At 45.5% G+C, this 24,688-nt stretch overlaps 1 protein-coding gene, 1 long non-coding RNA gene and 11 other non-coding genes across 13 annotated transcripts; 4 read left to right on the top strand and 9 right to left on the bottom strand.

Moving 5' to 3' along the window:
- Window positions 1-1,649: 1,649 nt before the first annotated feature.
- Window positions 1,650-1,722, top strand: trnav-aac (transfer RNA valine (anticodon AAC)). Its single transcript has one exon. It is a non-coding gene; the product is annotated as a tRNA-Val (tRNA).
- A 1,058-nt stretch (window positions 1,723-2,780) lies between these two features.
- On the bottom strand, window positions 2,781-2,852 carry trnad-guc (transfer RNA aspartic acid (anticodon GUC)). Its single transcript has one exon. It is a non-coding gene; the product is annotated as a tRNA-Asp (tRNA).
- Window positions 2,853-3,430: 578 nt separating this feature from the next.
- Window positions 3,431-3,503, top strand: trnav-aac (transfer RNA valine (anticodon AAC)). The gene has a single exon. It is a non-coding gene; the product is annotated as a tRNA-Val (tRNA).
- Window positions 3,504-6,068: 2,565 nt separating this feature from the next.
- Window positions 6,069-11,445, top strand: LOC141777203 (uncharacterized). The gene is made up of 6 exons (XM_074651253.1): window positions 6,069-6,411; window positions 6,526-6,636; window positions 6,801-6,878; window positions 6,986-8,096; window positions 8,331-9,487; window positions 9,802-11,445. Exons 1-6 carry the CDS (start codon window positions 6,330-6,332, stop codon window positions 10,863-10,865), a joined length of 3,603 nt encoding a protein of 1,200 aa, XP_074507354.1. The 5' UTR covers window positions 6,069-6,329; the 3' UTR covers window positions 10,866-11,445.
- Window positions 11,446-12,143: 698 nt separating this feature from the next.
- On the bottom strand, window positions 12,144-12,217 carry trnat-agu (transfer RNA threonine (anticodon AGU)). Its single transcript has one exon. It is a non-coding gene; the product is annotated as a tRNA-Thr (tRNA).
- Window positions 12,218-13,301: 1,084 nt separating this feature from the next.
- On the bottom strand, window positions 13,302-13,383 carry trnas-aga (transfer RNA serine (anticodon AGA)). Its single transcript has one exon. It is a non-coding gene; the product is annotated as a tRNA-Ser (tRNA).
- A 909-nt stretch (window positions 13,384-14,292) lies between these two features.
- On the bottom strand, window positions 14,293-14,364 carry trnaa-cgc (transfer RNA alanine (anticodon CGC)). Its single transcript has one exon. It is a non-coding gene; the product is annotated as a tRNA-Ala (tRNA).
- A 2,093-nt stretch (window positions 14,365-16,457) lies between these two features.
- On the bottom strand, window positions 16,458-16,531 carry trnat-agu (transfer RNA threonine (anticodon AGU)). The gene has a single exon. It is a non-coding gene; the product is annotated as a tRNA-Thr (tRNA).
- A 734-nt stretch (window positions 16,532-17,265) lies between these two features.
- trnat-agu (transfer RNA threonine (anticodon AGU)) lies at window positions 17,266-17,339 on the bottom strand. The gene has a single exon. It is a non-coding gene; the product is annotated as a tRNA-Thr (tRNA).
- A 723-nt stretch (window positions 17,340-18,062) lies between these two features.
- On the bottom strand, window positions 18,063-18,135 carry trnat-ugu (transfer RNA threonine (anticodon UGU)). Its single transcript has one exon. It is a non-coding gene; the product is annotated as a tRNA-Thr (tRNA).
- A 236-nt stretch (window positions 18,136-18,371) lies between these two features.
- On the bottom strand, window positions 18,372-18,445 carry trnat-agu (transfer RNA threonine (anticodon AGU)). The gene has a single exon. It is a non-coding gene; the product is annotated as a tRNA-Thr (tRNA).
- Window positions 18,446-18,741: 296 nt separating this feature from the next.
- trnat-ugu (transfer RNA threonine (anticodon UGU)) lies at window positions 18,742-18,815 on the bottom strand. Its single transcript has one exon. It is a non-coding gene; the product is annotated as a tRNA-Thr (tRNA).
- Window positions 18,816-22,011: 3,196 nt separating this feature from the next.
- Window positions 22,012-24,235, top strand: LOC141776295 (uncharacterized). The gene is made up of 2 exons (XR_012595733.1): window positions 22,012-22,112; window positions 23,464-24,235. It is a non-coding gene; the product is annotated as an uncharacterized LOC141776295 (long non-coding RNA).
- Window positions 24,236-24,688: the final 453 nt, after the last annotated feature.

The raw sequence follows: 24,688 nt of genomic DNA, 5'->3' as shown, positions 1-24,688 counted from the left end.
ACACCGGGTAATAAGTAACACTACTTGAAATCGTGTTTGGCTTCCTTCCTTCAGGGAATATATAGATACACGGGGAATCATTGAAGTTGAAGGACAGTGAGACATTCTGGTTGCGTTTGCTCTGGTCGACCGCGGATGTGAAATTTGGATACAACCGCGTAAATAGACTATTCAATGTCATGCCACGCTGAATTCAGAGTTTACACCTTTCAGCATTGACGTGGGGGTTTCTGTTCAACCATACAAGGATAAAGAGGTGGTCCACTGTTCCATGACCAGGACGGAATCCGCTCTGCTCCTTCTTGATCTGAGGTTCAACAATTGGCTAGCGCCACCTTTCCAGCACCCTTCCCAGAGAGGCTGAGCAGTGCGATACCTTCATGATTGGAGCACACCCTCCGGTCTCCCTTTTTACAAATGTGAATCACGGCCCCGTTCTGCCATCCCACAGGCACTGTCCCGGACCTCCATGCGAAACTGAAGAGGCGTGTCGGTCAAGACAGCCAAACAATGTGCAAAGCCTTAAGCATCTCAGAGCGACTCTCATCCACACCTGGCACCTTACCGCTGAAGAGCTTCTTAACTACCTCACACACCTCTGCCAGGGATATGGGTGACGCTTCCCCCAAGTCCTCAAACTCTGCCTCCTCCACGGAGGATGTGTTGGTCGGGCTCAGGAGCTCTTCAAAATGCTCTTTCCGCCGCTCGATAATATCCTCAGTCAGGGTCAGCAGTTCTGCTCCCCTGCTGAACACAGTCTGAGCCAAAACCTGCTCTCCCTTCTTGAGTCGTCTAACGGTTTGCCAGAACTTCCATGATGCCAAAAGAAAGTCCTTCTCCGCAGCCTCCCGGAAACCAACATATGGTAGGAATATCACATTGCGTGCTGAGTGGCTGCTAATTGGGAATTCTCCATTCTGCTGTGAAGTAACAACTGCTGCTGCTTTACAACTTTTGTCTTTCTTGTTGAATAATCAGCAGCCGGTAGAAAATGCTAAACTCCCCGTCGGGGAATCGAACCCCGGTCTTCCGCGTGACAGGCGGAGATACTGTCCACCATACTAACGAGGACTGCTTCATCCCTGTTTTTGGCACGTCAACGGGCAGGGGGCGCTGTTCCAGTGTATACGGGAAATATACAGAGATATACAGGGAATGATTGAAGTTGAAGGACAGCGACACATTTTGGTTGTGTTGGCTCTGGTAAATCGCAGATGTGAAATGTGGATGAAACCACGTAAATAGACCACTCAATGTCATGTCACGCTGAATTCGGAGGTGATGCCTTTCAGCATTGACTTGGGGGTTTCTGTACCTCAGTGGCTCAAATCTTTTTCTTTTTTGTGAATGTTGTTTTCATGCTGATAATGGGAGGACTGAAACCAGGCTACAATAAACCCTTTTCGACAAATGACTAGATTCATGATGAAGGACTGTTTCTAATAAAATAGACATTTATGGTTAGCGTGCCTACTGCATTTACTGTCACTCAAATCCATGACACAGCAGCTGTGACTGAATCCGGTTTAGAATTTATCATCTGATATCTCCAAGTCAAAAGCTAACATGACGTCTGGCATTTGCAATGTTTGCGGTGAAGTATGCAGGTGCATTAACGCGCCCAGATGCGTAAAAGGGCCTTTTCATCGGTTTCCGTAGTGTAGCGGTTATCACGTTCGCCTAACACGCGAAAGGTCCCCAGTTCGAAACTGGGCGGAAACACATTCCTTTGTTCATCCTTACTCTTTCACAGTCCAAGTCTGCCGAGTTGTATTCCCAGTACACCGGGTAATAAGTAACACTACTTGAAATCGTGTTTGGCTTCCTTCCTTCAGGGAATATATAGATACACGGGGAATCATTGAAGTTGAAGGACAGTGAGACATTCTGGTTGCGTTTGCTCTGGTCGACCGCGGATGTGAAATTTGGATACAACCGCGTAAATAGACTATTCAATGTCATGCCACGCTGAATTCAGAGTTTACACCTTTCAGCATTGACGTGGGGGTTTCTGTTCAACCATACAAGGATAAAGAGGTGGTCCACTGTTCCATGACCAGGACGGAATCCGCTCTGCTCCTTCTTGATCTGAGGTTCAACAATTGGCTAGCGCCACCTTTCCAGCACCCTTCCCAGAGAGGCTGAGCAGTGCGATACCTTCATGATTGGAGCACACCCTCCGGTCTCCCTTTTTACAAATGTGAATCACGGCCCCGTTCTGCCATCCCACAGGCACTGTCCCGGACCTCCATGCGAAACTGAAGAGGCGTGTCGGTCAAGACAGCCAAACAATGTGCAAAGCCTTAAGCATCTCAGAGCGACTCTCATCCACACCTGGCACCTTACCGCTGAAGAGCTTCTTAACTACCTCACACACCTCTGCCAGGGATATGGGTGACGCTTCCCCCAAGTCCTCAAACTCTGCCTCCTCCACGGAGGATGTGTTGGTCGGGCTCAGGAGCTCTTCAAAATGCTCTTTCCGCCGCTCGATAATATCCTCAGTCAGGGTCAGCAGTTCTGCTCCCCTGCTGAACACAGTCTGAGCCAAAACCTGCTCTCCCTTCTTGAGTCGTCTAACGGTTTGCCAGAACTTCCATGATGCCAAAAGAAAGTCCTTCTCCGCAGCCTCCCGGAAACCAACATATGGTAGGAATATCACATTGCGTGCTGAGTGGCTGCTAATTGGGAATTCTCCATTCTGCTGTGAAGTAACAACTGCTGCTGCTTTACAACTTTTGTCTTTCTTGTTGAATAATCAGCAGCCGGTAGAAAATGCTAAACTCCCCGTCGGGGAATCGAACCCCGGTCTTCCGCGTGACAGGCGGAGATACTGTCCACTATACTAACGAGGACTGCTTCATCCCTGTTTTTGGCACGTCAACGGGCAGGGGGCGCTGTTCCAGTGTATACGGGAAATATACAGAGATATACAGGGAATGATTGAAGTTGAAGGACAGCGACACATTTTGGTTGTGTTGGCTCTGGTAAATCGCAGATGTGAAATGTGGATGAAACCACGTAAATAGACCACTCAATGTCATGTCACGCTGAATTCGGAGGTGATGCCTTTCAGCATTGACTTGGGGGTTTCTGTACCTCAGTGGCTCAAATCTTTTTCTTTTTTGTGAATGTTGTTTTCATGCTGATAATGGGAGGACTGAAACCAGGCTACAATAAACCCTTTTCGACAAATGACTAGATTCATGATGAAGGACTGTTTCTAATAAAATAGACATTTATGGTTAGCGTGCCTACTGCATTTACTGTCACTCAAATCCATGACACAGCAGCTGTGACTGAATCCGGTTTAGAATTTATCATCTGATATCTCCAAGTCAAAAGCTAACATGACGTCTGGCATTTGCAATGTTTGCGGTGAAGTATGCAGGTGCATTAACGCGCCCAGATGCGTAAAAGGGCCTTTTCATCGGTTTCCGTAGTGTAGCGGTTATCACGTTCGCCTAACACGCGAAAGGTCCCCAGTTCGAAACTGGGCGGAAACACATTCCTTTGTTCATCCTTACTCTTTCACAGTCCAAGTCTGCCGAGTTGTATTCCCAGTACACCGGGTAATAAGTAACACTACTTGAAATCGTGTTTGGCTTCCTTCCTTCAGGGAATATATAGATACACGGGGAATCATTGAAGTTGAAGGACAGTGAGACATTCTGGTTGCGTTTGCTCTGGTCGACCGCGGATGTGAAATTTGGATACAACCGCGTAAATAGACTATTCAATGTCATGCCACGCTGAATTCAGAGTTTACACCTTTCAGCATTGACGTGGGGGTTTCTGTTCAACCATACAAGGATAAAGAGGTGGTCCACTGTTCCATGACCAGGACGGAATCCGCTCTGCTCCTTCTTGATCTGAGGTTCAACAATTGGCTAGCGCCACCTTTCCAGCACCCTTCCCAGAGAGGCTGAGCAGTGCGATACCTTCATGATTGGAGCACACCCTCCGGTCTCCCTTTTTACAAATGTGAATCACGGCCCCGTTCTGCCATCCCACAGGCACTGTCCCGGACCTCCATGCGAAACTGAAGAGGCGTGTCGGTCAAGACAGCCAAACAATGTGCAAAGCCTTAAGCATCTCAGAGCGACTCTCATCCACACCTGGCACCTTACCGCTGAAGAGCTTCTTAACTACCTCACACACCTCTGCCAGGGATATGGGTGACGCTTCCCCCAAGTCCTCAAACTCTGCCTCCTCCACGGAGGATGTGTTGGTCGGGCTCAGGAGCTCTTCAAAATGCTCTTTCCGCCGCTCGATAATATCCTCAGTCAGGGTCAGCAGTTCTGCTCCCCTGCTGAACACAGTCTGAGCCAAAACCTGCTCTCCCTTCTTGAGTCGTCTAACGGTTTGCCAGAACTTCCATGATGCCAAAAGAAAGTCCTTCTCCGCAGCCTCCCGGAAACCAACATATGGTAGGAATATCACATTGCGTGCTGAGTGGCTGCTAATTGGGAATTCTCCATTCTGCTGTGAAGTAACAACTGCTGCTGCTTTACAACTTTTGTCTTTCTTGTTGAATAATCAGCAGCCGGTAGAAAATGCTAAACTCCCCGTCGGGGAATCGGCACCCGGGGATTCTTTAGCTAAAGCGCCCTAAACACATTTCCATTCATTCTCTATGGTAGTGCTGAACCACTACGGATGCAATATATCTTTGGCCGCTATTGTTTGTTTGGCGCCCTTTTTCCGAGGAGAGGAGGAGTTGTTGTTTCCTTCGCCACTCTGTCAGTGTTGGTTTGGATGATCTACACTTCGCATCGACTTGAGCTTGAGCTGCGCTTTGTGGACATTACGCCAAACGGTGAGTTATATTTAGATAAATAACGATTACCGACATGTTACTATAATGTATCCTGGCGCTGTGTGACGTGTCCTTGCTTGTGTGGACGCTATAAAGTTAACGTTAGCCGTGTTTCTTCAGTTTATTGTGTCGCCGTGGCGGCCGTGGCGGCCGTGTTGGCGACTTTGGGATGAACTACAAGCTAACGTAACATTATTAACAACGAACCAACATGTTACTATAATGTATCCTGGCGCTGTCTGACGTGTTCTTGTTTCTGTGAACGCTATAAAGTTAACGTTAGTCGTGTTTCTCCCGTTTATTGTGTCGCCGCGGTACTTTGGGATGAACTACAAGCTAACGTAACATTATTAAAAACGAACCAACATGTTACTATAATGTATCCTGGCGCTGTGTGACGTGTTCTTGCTTGTGTGGACGCTATACAGTTAACGTTAGCCGTGTTTCCTCAGTTTATTGTGTCGAGCTGCTGCGGTATATTCGGATGAATTACAAGCTAACGAAACTTAACATTCCTTAGGTTGAAAGCATCACGTTGTTAGTTAACATTAATGTCTAATGTAGCGTTAATTACGGTATATCAGCAGCTTACATCAGCAGTAAGGTTAGATATGGACACACTAACGTTACTTTACATAGACACATTGACAGAATGATAAATGAACAAGCTTCATATGAATCATAAAGTCGTCGTGTTTGCACTTAACGCTGTTGTCACAGCATGTACTTATACTTAAGGTTTTTAATGCAGGACTTTTACTTGTAGCAGAGTATTTCTACACTGTGGTATCAGTACTATCACTGAAGTACAAGATCAGAGTACTTCTTCCACCTCTGTTAAAATGAGAGAACACCAGAATATTGTTTATTAATTGAGAACCAATGTCTCAGGGTTTTTCATACTTTGTCATGTTGTGTACAACGTACTATTCATGCTTAATTTTAACACTTATTATATGCTTCTATACCATATTACAATTTTCAAAATACTAAATAGGCCACGTTTGTCTGAGCTTGTCAAAAGCAGAATATATCAAATATAGTCTAATTCATGTCTGTTTGGGATAGGAAAGGTGAATTGAATGCAGGGCGTTGAGGGTAAGTAGCACTCTTTATTCCAGTTTTTAGACTTATATGATGAATATATATATATATATATATATATATATATATATATATATATATACATACATATACATATATATACATACATATACATATACATATATATACATATACATATACATATAGGACTGCTGTGGTTACTAACACTTGTATGCATGTGTTTGCAGTGTGCCATGTTGCTTCCCCTGCTTAGGCTAAATTGTAATGACTGACTACTAAATATTTATCCATACAGAACTAAACTGCATGTGTATGAATGAAATTCTTTATACTTTAATGTAACAAACAGTCTGTTTAACTATATAAGGCTGAGATAAGCAGGTGAAGTAAAAGATGGATAATGTATGCCTTTACTAACACCAGTTTTTTTTATATTGTCAAAATATAAATGACTGACAAGATTTTTTCTGTTGTAGTACCATCTGCTACACTGTCCACACCAACTGAACTGACGGGTTCACAAGTAGATGGTAAATGCATTATATTTCTTTTTATCCATTTAAACCTTTCTGTCATATTCCCTCTGATTATGTCCGTTATAAACCAATAATTGATTACTTTTTGTGGTCCTTATCTCCTTGCAGCCCCTGCTCTGCCGATGGTAAAGAGACCTGTGCCCCTTCCTCAGGAGCTGATGTTCCTGATGCCAGAAACACCAGGACCCTTGCCAACAGAGACAACTGTCACTGTTCCAGGTGTGTATTATTTTAACTGTATTTGCATCTTAAAAATATCCATATGTAGTGTCCATCGGAACTGTTCTCATTGATGTAAATCAGATACTGGTGCACAATGTCATAGTCAAGTTTTTTATTTATCTTACTGTGAATAATAATGAAATGTTTAATATTCTATATAGTGTCAGAGGCACTTCCGATTTCTCCTGAGACGTCTGCAGAGCCCATTCAACCGCCGCTGCAACCGCCAAGAGCTCAAAGTAAGTATTTGAATGTTCTTGATTTGGCTGTGTGCGTGTCAAAGAGATAGAATCAAGTCAACACACAATCTTAATAATTTGCTATGTCTTTCTTCTTGCCTGACCAGGTCAGCCATTACCCAGGCCATCAGCTGTCCCCAGCTGTCCTCCTCCACAGCTTCCTGGCTATGACCATGATGTCAGTCAGTGGAACTGTTCACAGCAGCAGAGGATCTGGATGAAGACAGAGCTGGAATCCCTGGGTCTCTGGCCAGGCTCCATTCCTGTGCGCAACCCCATGAAGATGCTGTCACTGTGGCGTCTCCCTCCCCAGCCAGAATTAATTGACAGCATCTCTGATCTTCCATCCCCAAAGTACTCTCAGCTCCATCCCTTTTTCATATGGAAGCCAGAGAATGACAACTTGATGGCGAGGCTGAGGAACAACGACACTCTGCCATGTATCGAAGGTTGTGCTCAGCCTCAAGTTACCTCTGCAGGTGTTGGTAGGCCTCATGTGATTGTTGGCATCACTGGACAGTACTACCTGTTGTCATCCAGGCTGTGCTGCAAAGTGTGCCGGAAGAGGTGGTATGCTGACAACCCACTGTGGCTGGAAAAGCTTCCAAAGAGGTTCACAAACCTGTTGCCAGCAATACTGACCTACAAGAAGGCCATCTGTAAATCGGTCATGGACGAGCTCAGGCGCACAGGTAACTCACCCACCGACATGACAAAGCAGATCATGGAGATGATGCATCTAAAATACGAACGTGCTCACCTGGCCTACCTGCTCAGCTGCCAAAACACCATGGATGGCGAGGCAGGGAGGTATGACCAGAGAACCATCACTCAGTTCATAAGACAGGAAACCAAGCCAGCTCCCTTCGGGGACTACGGGGATTCAGATGGCTGGAACGGGATCTCTGTGTCTGCACACTACCTGACTGACTGCCTACTGCATGAATATCAACACCAGGAAGATGCCATCAAAAACCTTCTGCAGGGCACCTTTGGACAGGCGTTCCGCTCAGACCACACACGGAAAGTTGCCAGAAAGGTCACCTTTTCATCCGGGACCATGTCATCGTATGCGGTCATGAACGAGAACTGGATGATCCTTTCATGGGTGATGGTGCAGTCTGAGACAGAGAAGTCCCTCAAGCCCCTGTACGAGGGACTAGCACACCGCTACAGCACTGCAGGCCTAGAGAAGGCACAATACCAGTGGGTAGACAGGTACGTTATCATCAATATTTTTTTCTATTATTGGTGACATGAACAGCTCATAATCACAACTTACATTGCTTTTCATATTTCATATTTCCAGTTTGATGAAAGAAAATCCCTTTGCATTCATTTAGCTCATAGGAATAATTATATTGTCATGAGTGAATACACTGGACTGCACATAGTGATTGATATGACTGCTTTAACATTCATGGCTATATTTGTCTCCATTCTTTCTTTCAGGGATTGCTGTGCAGCGTTTAAGGTGGCAGAATCTTGTGCAGGAGAGCATCTGAACTGGGATGCTTGGAGGACAACTGATGCCATTGTTGCTGAGGCCACTTCTGGTAACCTGCTGAACGTCTGTGCATCACGATCAGACTTCAATACAAACATGACCATCAAGCTGGACTTGTTCCACTGTCTGAGGCGGTTTCTCCGGGAGTGTGTGTCAGAGCACCATCCTCTGTACAGCTCTTTTGCCCAGTTTCTGTCTGCAGCCTTTTCTGTGGTGGACCAGGAAGACCTGCAGAGGCTTAAAGACGCCTATGCCTTCTGTGGAATTCAGCCTGCCAACCCAACAAAGCCACACACTCGCGAGCACTGCAGGACCAGAATTCCACTGCCTGAGGAGCTCATCAAGAGAGTCGAGGGAGTTTTCCAGCACTTTCACCTCACGTGTGATCCAAATGGTGCTCCTCTCTTCAAGCCCTCTATGCTGAAGACATGGCGGATTCAGCGTGTGCACATCCTGCGAGGTTGCCTGAGTGATCCTGAGGTGGAGGGTAGGATCTTGTACAGGCATGGAGGAACAGTGCAGCTGAATCATGTGAAGGGTGAAGGGGCTAGAGTTCCTGTTTGGATCCCCATCAGAGGCACATCCCAGCAGGAGGGATACCATTTCCACCAGGCTCAGTGGGTCACTGGAACACGTGTCTCCACAGAGCTGTTTCAGGCACAGGGGATGACAGGGGTGGCGCGGTGGAATTACCAGCGTCTGGTGGACTTGAAGCAGCCGGGCGTTCACCTCCCAGCTGTCTTTGATCCAGCGTTGATGGCAGAGCTCAATGCAGTCTCTGAATGGGTGTTGGGGCACGTGAAATATCCTGCTTTTCAACTCTCTAACAGAGACACTGGAGAGAAGTTTGGCCTTGAGTATGTTGAGCCTGGTTGCCGCCCAGTTCCTCTAGACTGGGACAAGCACAGGAGCAAGACCGACTCTACCACAGACCGGAATCCACCTCCGCAAAGCGGCCAGCTCACTGCCCAGTCTGAGCCTCTTCAGTCATCCTCCATGGCACCACAGAAGCTGTTTCAGTTTGCTGCATGCCCTCCTGCTGACTTGGCTATAAAACCAGAAGTGACTCCAAGTGCAACTCCCGAGCCTCAGACAGAGCCAGGTAAACATTTGACAGACAGACAAAGTACTTGACAAAACTTCAGCATCAGTAACTGGATTTTCATCCTATTTATTTAGTAAATACCCTAATAGATGTGTTGCATCTTTCTTTTCTTAGAGATGAGACAATATGAGGGCCTTATTTGATGTGTTAATGAATCTACTTTTACATAAACATACCAGTCAGCCATGAGCCATTATCTAAAAAATCTGACAAAGTATAAAATGTTTTCACCCATGCGAGTGTATGAATTGGGGTTTTCCCCCTTCTGTGTGCCAGAATGATTTATTGTACTCCGTCTTTTATTTTTATAGAAACCACATCTCCGCCGTCTCTGCCCCTGCTGTCCTCCCCAACTGGAGCTCGCACTGGACCTGTGAAGACTGGTGGGAGGGTATTTGTGTTGGACCACAAACGCTGGCCAGCCCCTATGAAGCAGGTTATTGACAACCTGCTGAACAAACACCGTGGGCAGAAGGACATGCTCAAGCTTGTGGACCAGGACTATGCTGCTCTAGTTCACAACACCTGTACAGACCCAAACAGCATGCTCCACCCAACTACCAAACTACATATTTCACAGTACGTAAAGCACCTCAGTAAATTATTAAACACCAGCTCCTCTTTAAACACCAGCCCCGAAAAACTGCAAGAGAGGCAGGAACTCTGGCACTCTCTGTCAGAGGGCAGTGAGACTACCACTGTGCCGGTTGTTACCATGCCTGTTGCAGTTTTTAACCCACCTCCGCCTGTTCAGACCCGTGCCACACCTCTAACGCAAGCATCAATTGAGAAAATTGTTCATAACATAATGGAAAAGCAACAGCAGCACCAACACCAGCCTCAGCAACAACAACCACAGCAAAAGAAGGCACACACAAAAACATGTCTTTCCTGTGGCCAGCCAAAGTCGAGGTATGAGAATGATGGTTCTTCCATCCACTTCTTCTTCCAGCAAGGTCCTGTCAGATATTTCTACTGCTCCACTAAAGTTTTCAAGGCTTATGGTGCTGAAGGTCTGACAAACCCCAAAATGCCCTTTCAAGACTTTGCAGCTACAAAGTTCTTCCAGCAGGAACTGGACGCCACAAAAAAAAGGGTGGAGGAGCGAGGACAGCAGAAGAGGAAAAGGACTGACTCCCCGCAGACAGGTCGCAAGTGTCGGTTCTGTAAGATGGAACTGAAACAGGGCCCAAACAGTCCTCACATTCACACTGGATTCCCTGGAATAGCAGGGAAGTACATTTACTGCCCTGCTAAAGTCTTTTCCCTCTACAAAGATCAGGGCATGGAGAAGGAGATGACCTGGAAGGAGTTCCAGGTGTCTGCTTTTTATGAGAGAGAAAAAAAGAGATGGGAAGTTGAAAGGGGAAAATGAGAGACAGCGAGGGGGAGTGTTTTACCATGTGATCACGTCTGTCCGGGTCAAATTGATCACTATAAGCAGATTATTTAAACAGCATTTGCATAGGAATGATTCTGTCCCAAGCTTTTTGATCCATATTTTATTTATTTGTTTTTACCTTTATTTTATTCAGGGGGAGGTTCACTGAGGGCAATGCTCTCTTTTTCAGGAACGCCCTGATCACATTCACACAGTTACACATTCACACCTGGAAGCTGCCCAGTACAACCACAGTCTGATCTGCTGGTCACTGAGCAACTCCACTGGAGCGGTTGGGGGGGCCTTGCTCAAGGGCACCTCAGTGGTGGTAATGAGGGAGGGCCACCACTGCCCCATATAAGCGGTTTATCAATGTAACCGTGATCACTGTAACCGGTTTCCACTGTATATACTGTATATTTTGCTCATGTAAATAATTATTACATTTATTATATACAATATTATATTTACTTTACCTTACATTTTTGTGTGATATATGTGTGACCTTGCAATATGGGCTCTGTTGAATATTTACTGTTACAGTTGTGGTTAATAAATACATTTCATTCACTAATGTCTACATGTCTCATTAATAAATTAATAATTTATAGTGAACAGTAAAGTCTCTAATTGAAGTAATTAAGTAATTGCAATTTAAATGTTACACATAGGAAGAAAACTCTGTAATATAATTGGTTAATAGCTTTAAGTAAGTAAGTCAAGAACTTGATATAACCAGACTAGTCTAATCTAATGATAATCAGAAGAAGTAAATAACAAACTAAGACTCACATTTCTTGATTCCCAAATAGCTCATTATCTTTGACAATGTATCACAGACTTTGTACCAAGTGGGATTCGAACCTGCTCCAGATAATTATTCTTAAATATTCAGGAGAAAACTGCTGGACCAGAGCGGCGTTTTCAGCACCCTGGACAGCGTTAATAAGTCTGCAATTTCATTGGCTGTCAGTGTATGCCACCTATACGCGACTTGCCCCTGTTTACAAGACAGGCATTTTAACCACTAAGCCACAGCGCCACTGTTTCTTGCCGTCTTCTTCTCTCACATCAAAGCTGCATTCATATCCAAAATGTAAAAAAGAGTTCAACACAGGAGTTGTCTGTTTCCTCATCACAACAGTCAACTTTTAACCGGTCTTTCTCTAAACTTAACTACCGATTTTTCCAGCCTAAACTAAACCCCTTGATATTGAGGTGGCAAAGATAAACATGACAGACTTCATTTAAGAGCTCATTTCTGCAACAGCCAGGCACTGCTGGGATTTGAACCCAGGATCTCCTGTTTACTAGACAGGCACTTCAACCAACTAAGCCACAGCACCTCCTCCAGTTGTTGCTCCCTATTGCACAAACACAACAAACTAGTAAACATGGACGTAACCTATCCTGGATTTTAAACACTTAAAAACTCGGCGTTGCAAATGTATTTTTTCTGGCCAATTAAGCATGTTGAATCGGTGGTGCCGCCCTTCGGTGAGAGAAATAACTCTCACTGGCGGTTCAGCCTTTGGTTCAGCTTAAACAAATCAGTGCACTAGAAGAGAAAAGGACGTGAGGAAGGCAAGCCAACTAGGAAAGTCAAGAGGAAAAACACAGGGGCCTCTTCCCATTTTTCTTCTTGATCTCACCTGATCATTCCAATACACGGATATTTTCACAACGACATGGCCATCTGGAGTAAAGCTATGTGGTCAGCAACTGCTTTATTTTATGTCCGTATCATAATAAAGGCTTGTATATCCGCCGTCCTCGGTCTTCCGGTTTCCCTTTTTGAATGACAAGCACACACTACCGCGACCTGCTGGTAGGAAGAGTTATTTCATCTCAGGCAGGCACAGAACGTACGTGCTAACTGGCCGTCGGCTGTAGTCTTTGCGGTTTGTTCAAGTGCAACTTGTCGGCCAAAACAAAGGTGACGCGAGGCGACGCAACAGGCGGCTTTCGTTGCCGCTGGATTTTTGATGTCGGCTTGGTGTGTCCCCAGCTTTACTGCTTACTTTCTAACAACAATACCAAGCAACAGTATACTGTCAGTGGAAGAAGAGAAGGACTGCGATGGCTGGGAATCGAACCCAGGTCAACTGCTTGGAAGGCAAAAAAAGGTCTTCCCGCCAAATTCGCCAATTTTTCTGGGCATCGAGACTGAAGCGAGCCCTGCATTTAAAAAATGCATGGGACTGTCACCTCTACTTACTTATTTTTGATAATGTATCAAACACAGTATCAAAAATTGGGTTTGATTGAAGGCCAATCTTAAGGCCCACACATAATCTAGTCTACTCAATCAACAATTACTGTCAACGAATCACTTTGTTTGCTTTGATTCTGATGTTTTTTTCTAAGTTGCACCTAGTTTCCAAGTAACCAAGTATCATTGGTGGGCTCCCGCTGCCGAAAAGTGTCTTTCGTTGTCGGCAGGATTCGAACCTGCGCGGGGAGACCCCAATGGATTTCTAGTCCATCGCCTTAACCACTCGGCCACGACAACCTGTAAAACGATGGTTAATACCAATTTCCAAAAATGTTCTGAACTTTCCCAATAGCTGAGAAGAACAGGGCATATCAATGTAACGTACTTGTTCAGTTAAACGTCCACTTGCTTTTCTTGCCTTTGTGATAGTTGGTGCATTATTTGCTTTGCGCTATCAGTGCCTGATCTTTTCAGTTCTCCTTATAGCTAGTTCGCACTGCACAAATTTCAACCTGATGTTCCGCTCCCCTTTCCGCCGCATGACAATATCCTCAGTCAGGGTCAGCAGTTCTCCTCCCCTGCTGAACACAGCCTGAGCCAAACCCTGCTCTCCCTTCCTGAGTCGTCTAACAGTTTGCCAGAACTTCCACGATGCCAAAGGAAAGTCCTTCTCCGTAGCCTCCCGGAAATCAACATATGGTATGAACATCACATTTCATGAACTAATTGTGAATTCTCCATTCTGCTGTGAAGTAACAACTTTTGTCTTTCTTGGTGAATAATAAGCTGCTGGTAGAAGACGCTACCCTCCCCGTCAGGGAATCGAACCCCTGTCTTCCGCGTGACAAGCGGAGATACTGTCCACTATACTAACGAGGACTGCTTCATCCCTGTTTTTGGCACGTCAACCAACAGGTGAGCCGAGAGGCTTGCCGATGCCTCGCAGACACATTCCAGATATCTAGCATGCTAAATATCTGGACCCGTCGGGGACTCCTGCCAGAAACTACAGCCAATGAGAGCGCAAGACACGGGTTGAGGGGAAACCTGGGGTCACAGTAGGAACTTACTGCATGTCAAAACAGCAAGTTCGGCAGTATAGATATGGGATGACTTTGAAAGCCTTGTAGAGTGAACATAGCTATCCACATACTAACGTGCCGTACTCCCCAAGAGTCTCCCTTTTATTGTGATCATAATAGCTATTGGAGATGCCGGGGATTGAACCCGGGGCCTCATACATGCGAAGCATGCGCTCTACCACTGAGCTACATCCCCTGTGGCTTTTGGGAATGTTTGACAATTTATTCCAGACACCTGAATAAAAGAAGAAATCTGACTAAAACACTTACGGTTAATCTGGTACGTTGCTTTAAAACCTGTGAAATGCAACTGCGATGGCCGTAAATCAAACCGGGTAGAGTGCTTGCACGACTATACCAGCAATCACAGTGGAAAAGTAGGACATATGCTGCCTTAAGGCCCTGGCACACCGAGCCGTCGGCCGGCCGGCGATGAGCGTCCGTCGGACTGTTTTTTCCGGTGTGTCCCGCACCGTCGACTCTAGTCTGCCCGCGTTGGAAGTTTTTCAGCCAATGTTGAATCGGTGGTGCCGCCCGTCGGTGAGAGAAATCACTCTCATTGACAGTTCAGCCTTTGGTTCAGCTTAAACAAATCAGTGCACTAGAAGAGAAAAGGACGTGAGGGAAAGCAAGCCAACGAGGAAAGTCACAGAGGGCTCTTCCCATTTTTCTTCTTGATCTCACCTGATCATTCCAATACACGGATATTTTCACAATGACATGGCCATCTGGAGTAAAGCTATGTGGTCGGCAACTGCTTTATTTTATGTCCGTATCATAATAAAGGCTTGTATATCCGCCGTCCTCGGTCTTCCGGTTTCCCTTTTTGAATGACAAGCACACACTACCGCGACCTGCTGGTAGGGAGAGTTATTTCATCTCAGGCAGGCACAGAACGTACGTGCTAACTGGCCGTCGGCTGTAGTCTTTGCGGTGTATTCAAGTGCAACTTGTCGGCCAAAACAAAGGTGACGCGAGGCGACGCAACAGGCGGCTTTCGTTGCCGCTGGATTTTTGATGTCGGCTTGGTGTGTCCCCAGCTTTACTGCTTACTTTCTAACAACAATACCAAGCAACAGTATACTGTCAGTTTTCAGTTCTCCTTATAGCTAGTTCGCACTGCACAAATTTCAACCTGATGTTCCGCTCCCCTTTCCGCCGCATGACAATATCCTCAGTCAGGGTCAGCAGTTCTCCTCCCCTGCTGAACACAGCCTGAGCCAAACCCTGCTCTCCCTTCCTGAGTCGTCTAACAGTTTGCCAGAACTTCCACGATGCCAAAGGAAAGTCCTTCTCCGTAGCCTCCCGGAAATCAACATATGGTATGAACATCACATTTCATGGACTAATTGTGAATTCTCCATTCTGCTGTGAAGTAACAACTGCTGTTGCTTTAGAACTTTTGTCTTTCTTGGTGAATAATAAGCAGCTGGTAGAAGACGCTACCCTCCCCGTCGGGGAATCGAACCCCGGTTTTCCGCGTGACAAGCGGAGATACTGTCCACTATACTAACGAGGACTGCTTCATCCTTGGTTTTGGCACGTCAATGGACAGGTGGCACTGTTCCAGTGTATACAGGGAATATACAGAGATATGGAATGAGCCCGTAGGTGTGAATGTGAGTGTGAATGGTTGTCTGTCTCTAGTGTCCGCCCTGTGATAGTCTGCCGATCTGTCCAGGGTGTACCCCGCTTACCTTTACCATTTATCCATTACCTTGACACATTTCTCCATCCTTGCCTCAGGTGGGAATGGAACCCACGACCTTCAGCTCCGCAGCAAAAACACAGGAGCAGAATCCACGTGACCTCTCAAACCATAACTTCCAGACTGTAGTACTAAAGCACCTCCTCTTGTTGGTGTTCATTCCGTTCTCTCTTCCATTGTTTCCAAATGAGACAATGTTTTTCCAGAAAAAAGTCACATCATGTCCTGAAGAACTCTTCTCCTTTTAAAGTCCACAGAATGCTGTTCTGTGTGAGGCACTATTGGGGTTTGAACCCAATAACTCCTGTTTACAAGACAGGCATTTTAACCACTAAGCCACAGCGCCACTGTTTCTTGCTGTCTTCTTCTCTCACATCAAAGCTGCATTCATATCTAAAATGTAAAAAAGAGTTCAACACTGGAGCTCTCTGTTTCCTCATCACAACAGTCAACTTTTAACCGGAACCAGTCTTTCTCTAAACTTAACTACCGATTTTTCCAGCCTAAATTAAACCCTTGATATAGAGGTGGCAGAGATAAACATGACAGACTTCATTTGAGAGCTCTTTTCTGCAACAACCAGGTACTGCTGGGATTTGAACCCAGGATCTCCTGTTTACTAAACAGGCACTTTAACCAACTAAGCCACAGCACCTTCTCCAGTTGTTGCTCCCTATTGCACAAACACAACAAACTAGTAAACATGGCTGTAAACTATCCTGGATTTTAAACACTTAAAAACGTACTGATAATTTCTTCCATTCTGTCTGTTTCTTCACTCCAAAAGTCAACATTTAACCATAACTACAGTCTTTCTCTAAACTTAACTATGTAGTTTTCCTTCCTGGCTTAAATCCTTGATATAGAGCTTGCAGAGATAAACATCCATCCATCCATTATCTGTTATCGCTTGTCCTATTAAGGTTGTGTGGGGGCTGGAGCGGATCCGAGGTGACATTATGTGTAGGCAGGGTACACCCTGGACAGGTCACCAGACTAAAGTACTACACCACCTCCTCTTGTTGGTGTTCATTCCGTTCTTTCTTCCATTGTTTCCTTTCACTTCCTTACAAAGGAGACAATGTTTTTTCAGAACGATGTCACATCATGTCCTGAATCTCTTTACTACTATTAGCGGCTCTGTTTTTTGTTGTCTTCTTCTCTCATATCAAAGCTGCATTAACATCCAAAATGTTAAAAGTTAAAAGAGTTACAAAGAGTTCAACACAGGAGCTCTCTGTTTTCTCATCTCAACAGTCAACTTTTAACCAGAACCAGTCTTTCTCTAAAGTTAACTACTAAGTCCGTGCCTAAACTAAACCCTTGATGTAAAAGGTGGCAGAGATAAACATGACAGACTTCATTTAAGAGCTCATTTCTGCAACAAGCAGGCACTGCTGGGATTTGAACCCAGGATCTCCTGTTTACTAGACAGGCACTTTAACCAACTAAGCCACAGCACCTCCTGCAGTAATCAAATGACCATGGAAAACAGTTTGACAATATCCTCAGTCAGGGTCAGCAGTTCTCCTCCCCTGCTGAACAAAGCCTGAGCCAAACCCTGCTCTCCTTTCCTGAGTCGTCTAACAGTTTGCCAGAACTTCCACGGTATCAAAGGAAAGTCCTTCTCCGTAGCCTCCCGGAAATCAACATATGGTATGAATATCACATTTCATGGACTAATTGTGAATTCTCCATTCTGCTGTGAAGTAACAACTGCTGTTGCTTTACAACTTTTGTCTTTCTTGGTGAATAATAAGCAGCTGGTAGAAGACGCTACCCTCCCCGTCGGGGAATCAAACGAATGAGCCCGTGGGTGTGAATGTGAGTGTGAATGGTTGTCTGTCTCTAGTGTCCGCCCTGTGATAGTCTGCCGATCTGTCCAGGGTGTACCCCGCTTACCTTTACCATTTATCCATTACCTTGACACATTTCTCCATCCTTGCCTCAGGTGGGAATGAAACCCGCGACCTTCAGCTCCGCAGCAAAAACTCAGGAGCAGAATCCCCCTTCCCTCTCAAACCCTAACTTCCAGACTGTAGTACTAACGCACCTCCTCTTGTTGGTGTTCATTCCGTTCTCTCTTCCATTGTTTCCAAATGAGACAATGTTTTTCCAGAAAGAAGTCACATCATGTCCTGAAGAACTCTTCTACTTATAAAGTCCACAGAATGCTGTTCTGTGTGAGGCACTGTTGGGGTTTGAACCCAAGATCTCCTGTTTACAAGACAGGCATTTTAACCACTAAGCCACAGCGCCACTGTTTTTTGCTGTCTTCTTCTCTCACATCAAAGCTGCATTCATATCCAAAATGTAAAAAAGAGTTCAACACTGGAGCTCTCTGTTTCCTCATCACAACAGTCAACTTTTAACCGGAACCAGTCTTTCTCTAAACTTAACTACCGAGTTTTCCAGCCTAAACTAAACCACTTGATATTGAGTTGGCAGAGATAAACATGACAGACTTCATTTAAGAGCTCATTTCTGCAACAACCAGGCACTGCTGGGATTTGAACCCAGGATCTCCTGTTTACTAGACAGGCACTTTAACCAACTAAGCCACAGCACCTCCTGCAGTAGTCAAATGACCATGGAAAACAGTTTGATGGGCATTCTACTTCTATTCTATTTCTATGATGTAAACATGAACTTTGTTTGTTTACAAGAAAACTAAACAGGGCACCTTTAACTTCTCACCATGCTGCAGTGATGTACAGGTGTACTCCGAGACCCTGTGACATTACTGTTTGGTGTGGTTTCAGGTGCATGCGATGCTGACTGTGGTCGGGGGTTAAACAAACTTGTACTGGGTAGTTCATATGAAATGCATTTAGTCCAAAGAGAGAGACAATCTCTGCAAACAAAAGGCACTGCTGGGATTTGAACCCTGGATCTCCTGTTTACAAGACAAGCACTTTAACCAACTAAGCCACAGCGCCTCCTACAGCTGCAGCTACCCGTTGCAAGAAGACAACAAGCTAGTAAACATGGATGTAAACAGTACTGGATTCAAAACACTTAGAAACTCACTGATAGCTTCTTCCATTCTGTCTGTTTCTTCACTCCAACAGTCAACATTTAACCAGAACAACAGTCTTCCTCTAAACTTAACTATTTAGTTTTCCTGCCTAGACTAAAACATTGGTACAGAGCTGGCAGAGATAAACATCCATCCATCCATTATCTGTACCCGCTCATCCTATTCAGGGTCGCGGGGGGGGCTGGAGCAGATCCCAGCTGACATTATGTGAAGGCGGGGTACACCCTGGACACGTCACCAGACTATAGTACTATAGTACTACACCACCTCCTCTTGTTGGTGTTCATTCCATTCTTTCTTCCATTCTTTCCAAATGAGACAATGTTTTTCCAGGACAATGTCACATCATGTCCTGAATCTCTTTTCCCAAGATCTACTGTTTACAAGACAGGCACTTTAACCACTAAGCCACAGCGCCTCTGTTTTTTGTTGTCTTCTTCTCTCAAATCAAAGTTGCATACATATCCAAAATGTAAAAAATAGTTGCAAAGAGTTCAACACAGGAGCTGTCTGTTTCTTCATCACAACATTCAACTTTTGACCAATGGTCTGTACTACGAAGCAAATTCAACATACCCAGGGTAACTTCTCGTTATCTGGCTTCACTAACCCTAACAAACGAGATCCCGCTAAGCGGTCCTACAACGGTGGTTATCAACTCGGTAAATCAACCCAGGCTTTCTCAGTCTGGGTATGAGCGTTTTCACATGAACGGGGCGGTATTTGCAGCATATGACCAATCACAGACATGGACAAGTCTACTGACTTGCAAACACACAGGCAGAGCGGCACATTTTACAAAGGAGGACTAAGCTATATTAGACAAATATGAAGAAGTTAAACACAAAAACACACACAACACAAAAGACTGTCAAAAACTCCCAAAAAGTACAGGGGATGTAGCTCAGTGGTAGAGGGCAAGCTTTGCATGTATGAGGCCCGGGGTTCAATCCCCAGCATCTCCAATAGGGATTATGGTCACAGTAGAAGGGTGACTCTGTTGGGAAAGTTAGTAGGTGGATAGCTATGTTCACACCACAAGACATTCGAAGTCATCTGATATTGATGTCGTCTTAACACACAATAAGTTCCTACTGTGACCCCAGGTTCCCCTCAACCTGTGTCTTGCGCTCTCATTGGCTGTAGCTTCTGGCAGGAGTCCCCAACAGGTCCAGATATTTAGCATGCTAGATATCTGGAATGTGTGTGCAAGGCATCTGTGTGTGTTTATACACTCATATTAACAGTTGAAATCTCTCTCCCTCAAGGTGATGAAGAAGCTCACAGGTACGGCCACCTGGGTTACTAACGTTGGTAACGAGTACGGGCAGGTCCTCATGAGGTCCTTTCTGACAGAAGGGTAGACCGACTCATCCTGCTCTGGAATCGCCTGCCAGAGCAGGACAAACAGCAGGTCGTCTACCCTCCCAGATACCGGGAGAGGCAGCCTATAGAGCGGTTCAAGGCAGCGAAGGGGAAGAGCCCCGCCTTTCCTGGCAAGGAGAGTGTGGAACGGTAGGACTGTTTTCAAATAATGACTGTTTCCTCTAAATATCTGCTGTATACTAACCCACACTGTGCTCTCCACTACTTTTTCAGCTGTCTTCTTGGACCGTGCTCGGGCCCTGCAACTTGGCCCAGCACCAGCCGCCTGGTGGAGGCCATTTGCAGCCAGCTCAACCCCGCGGCCACGCGGTTCGGGGGGGGGGGTCACAGGGACTCACTGGTCCCTCGTCCTCGCAGACTACGTGGCCATCAGCAGTGCTGGCAAGCTGAGGATGATGGCTCAGACCGAAATCCAGCTCTTTGAGCTGAGTCAGAGGACCCTGTCCCAGTGGTAAGAGTTAAACATGAAGCTGTGTTGATGTGTTGTAATCTCTACTGTCATTGATGTTAGATGAGGAGCCTAAAAACAGCCTGTGTTTGTCTTCCAGGTTCTCTCGGCGCCAGAAAGGGGCGGGGAGGGATAAGCTGCTGCAGGGAACTGGCGTCGTCCTCCAGCTAAAGGGCTGTCCTCTGTACAGGTCGGGTAAGGACAGCCCTTTAGCTTCAATGTCCCCGAGGACCAGCCAGGACCCTCACATCAAGGTCCCCCTCCTCCCCCTCCACTCCCTACTCCCCCTCCACCAGATGAGGAGCAGCCAGGACCCTCATCTGGTGGCCACCCCCATCCTCGTCCTCCTCCAGCACCGCACCCGGGTGACCTTATCACTCCTCCCCCTGCTGGCCAGCCTCCTCTTTCTGCACCAAAAAAAAACTGTCCCGGTCCACGATGTACAGGAAGAGGAAGGCGGCCGAAGCTGCCGCAGGGCTGGGGCCGCCGCCCAGGAGCAAAACCCGCCGGCCGATGTTGCAGTACACCTGCAGCAAGTGTGGCAAGCCCAGGATGATCAACACCGGCCACACTCGCATTGGAGGAGTCGCGTACTGCGCATCGGTTGGCAGAAAAACTGTGGAGGAATGGAGGGAGGAAATGAGGACACGGGGGGGGGGGGGGGGGGGGGAGACCAGGGCGGGGACTGAGGGACATTTGAGATGCAGCTCAGCACTGTGGGTCAACAGGAAGAGGAACACCATGCTGTGATTTGGGATAAAAAAATTTTGACTTTTGCTCTAGGTCTCTATTTTAATCCATCCATCCTCTGAATGCTGTAGGTCTCTAGTTTGATCCATCCATCCTCTGAATGCTCTAGGTCTCTAGTTTGATCCATCCATCCTCTGAATGCTCTAGGACTTTAGTCTGATCCATCCATCCATCCATCCATCCATCCTCTGAATGCTCTAGGTCTCTAGTTTGTGGCTGTAAAGTTTCATGAGGCTGTGATTATCCTAGAGTTCACCACAGGTCATTTTATACAGGGAGGTCAATAAACTCCTTCTCCTCCTTGTTTTCATTTATGATGTATATTTTTTATTTTACTTACTTACCTTTGTGTCGAACCACTGACCTTCTGCTCCGCGGCAGATACACAGGAGCAGAACTCCTCTTCCCTCCCTCCGCTCAATATGACACAGTTGGAACAAGCCCTGACACAGTTGGCGAGAGCCAGTCAGACGATCCAAGCTTTTTGCCGTCCAATCAGCTCGATGACACAATTGGTCAGAGCCAATCGGGAGCCTCGTAGGGCGGGTCAAAGCCAAAGCGAACATCCTCCATGTTGGATTCTCGCCGTCAGCCTGACAGCGGCGCTACTACGTGAGTTAAATATGTTATTATTCATTAATTATGAGCGTATAACTCTATAAAAACACACATTCATGTCTGACGTTACCGCGCGGAGCTAGCTGAGGTGTTTTTACGGCTTTTTACGGCCCGTTGACTGATACCTGAGTGATGTCAACAACCACCGTGATGCTATAGAGATTATAGTTTATAGTTTTAATAACGTCAAACTTTAATGTTACTCTATGAACTTATAACGTTACACTATGAATCACTGCTTCGTGTTAACCAGCTAACGTTCATGCTGTTTAACCTGTTTTATTCAGCTGCTGGCTGCTAACATCACTAACACTCTGCTGTAGCTCTAACTCACCTGTTTAATATCACCTGATATTATCTTATTATCTGATCCATCTGCTTCCATTAAACTGATCTCTCGTGATTATCATGTAGAGCCAAGAAACACGAGGCTACTTTCATTCATGTGTCTGGAGGTCTACAGTCCAGTAGAGCTGTTAATACAGATGTTAACAGACAGCTGTATTCAGTTAATACAGTTAGCTGTGTATTAATACAGCTGTTAATACAGTTAGCTGTGTATTAATACAGCTGTATTAACAGCTGTATTAATACAGCTGTTAATACAGCTGTATTAATACACAGCTAACTGTATTAACAGCTATCTGTTAGTACAGTTAGCTGTGTATTAATACACAGCTAACTGTACTAACAGCTATCTGTTAGTACAGTTAGCTGTGTATTAATACACAGCTAACTGTACTAACAGCTGTCTGTTAATACAGCTGTTAACAGACAGCTGTATTCAGTTAATACAGTTAGCTGTGTATTAATACAGCTGTTAATACAGTTAGCTGTCTGTTAATACAGCTGTATTAATACAGCTGTTAATACAGCTGTATTAATACACAGCTAACTGTACTAACAGCTATCTGTTAGTACAGTTAGCTGTGTGTTAATACAGCTGTTGACAGACAGCTAACCCACATCTGTTCATGCACCTACTGTATATAAAGATGTCAGAACATGTGATGATGAACATGTTGTGATGCTTTAGTTTGGTATTGATGACATACAGATGTGAGAGGAGGAAACCACTGTAATGTAGCTGTATGTGTCCTCTGGTTCAGGACTTCACCTGCTGAGGACACAGATATCAGCAGAACTAGGAGGAAGAGGAGCATTTCTTAAATCCTCTGTTCTCTGATTCTGCTGTGTGACAGGGGCTACTAGTGACAATAATGATGACAGTGTAGATATTAGAATCCTTTATTGTGATGTGGTAGGGTTAAGGTTACATGTTTCACAGCGCTTAAGGTTACATGTTTCACAACTTCTTCTCTTCCTTTCTTGTGTTTCTTTTCAGGAGGAGGTGCAGGGTCCTGATGTCCAGCCAGGTTATCAGTGCGTCCCCAAGCTGATCCAGTCCCTGCTGGACTGAAGACGGAGCGTTACATCTGTCTGGTCTGTGGACACAGCCGGGACAGAGGACATCACTTCAGGATGCTCTGTGGAGGACTGGCTGGCTGAGAAGAGGAGGCAGGATCCAAACAGAGTTACCTCCTCCTGTTGTTGTGTGTTTCAGTCTCTCTGATGTCTCTTTATTATTAATGTCCTTCTCTATAGAAACACAGACAGAGACATACAGTACAGACAGACAGACAGAGAGACAGACAGCTACTTTATTTGACCTCTCAGGTGGTGTTTCAGCCGACTATAGAACAAACCGTCTGTAGTTGTATTGTTTTCTACTGTTGTTGTTTCCAGAGTGAACAGATGTAGAGGAGGAAACACACACAGCTGTGTAGATGTGTGTAGATGAAGCTTTACATCTAAATAATGCTCCTTGTTCACTGCAGCTGAGGACAAAGACTTTAGATACTTCACGTGTTCATCCTCAGCTGATAGAAGGGAGATGATGTTTCACTCTCATGGTGTCAATAATCAAACAGCATGTTGTAATCAGTCATCACTGTCTGGACCAGCAGCATCTGGCTCTATCTCTGTACCATTTATATATACATATATATATATATATATATATATACACACACACAGTATTATTATTATTATATTGAATGTAACCTTTGAATGATTTGAGGTGTTCAATAAAAACAGGCCTTCTGTGCTGAACTGTGGATCGTCGTCTCAGACTGTGTTCTTGTTTCAGGCTGACAGAATGATGTTATTATAACCTCACATTTAAAAAGATCATCATGTGAGAGTCTGTTTAATGCAGAAGGCTTACTTTCATTTCAAAGGGGGGGGGGGTGGGGGGGAGATGAGAGATCTTTGTCCACCCAGACCCTGATTCTGGTTCAACAGCTGGGTCTGGGATCAGGGAAACGTCATCGGAACCGGACTGAACCGGACTGATGTGGTTCAGGACTGATGTGGTCTTGCTGTGTTGTAGTACAGTCTTCAGGTTTCAGTCTGAGGAGACAAACAAGGTCATCTGCTGTGCAAATAAGGTGAAAAAGCTGTTTCCATGCCAGAGTATCTATCAGAGCATTCCAGCTTCTTAAAAGTGGGATAAGGGCTTATCTGGGTTTCTACAACCGAGCAGAGCTTCAAGAAATAAACCACATATT

This window comes from Sebastes fasciatus, chromosome 11 (assembly GCF_043250625.1).
Source record: "Sebastes fasciatus isolate fSebFas1 chromosome 11, fSebFas1.pri, whole genome shotgun sequence".
Classification (NCBI taxonomy): Eukaryota; Metazoa; Chordata; class Actinopteri; order Perciformes; family Sebastidae; genus Sebastes; species Sebastes fasciatus.
This window is presented reverse-complemented; position numbering and strand designations above follow the sequence as displayed.

Bases quoted from the DNA above. Each gene is read 5' to 3' on its own strand.
- LOC141777203 (XM_074651253.1), top strand. From the start codon at position 6,330: ATGACTGACAAGATTTTTTCTGTTGTAGTACCATCTGCTACACTGTCC. The intron at 6,412-6,525 runs GTAAATGCATTA...ATCTCCTTGCAG, and splicing joins GACGGGTTCACAAGTAGATG to CCCCTGCTCTGCCGATGGTA. The intron at 9,488-9,801 runs GTAAACATTTGA...TTATTTTTATAG, and splicing joins CGAGCCTCAGACAGAGCCAG to AAACCACATCTCCGCCGTCT.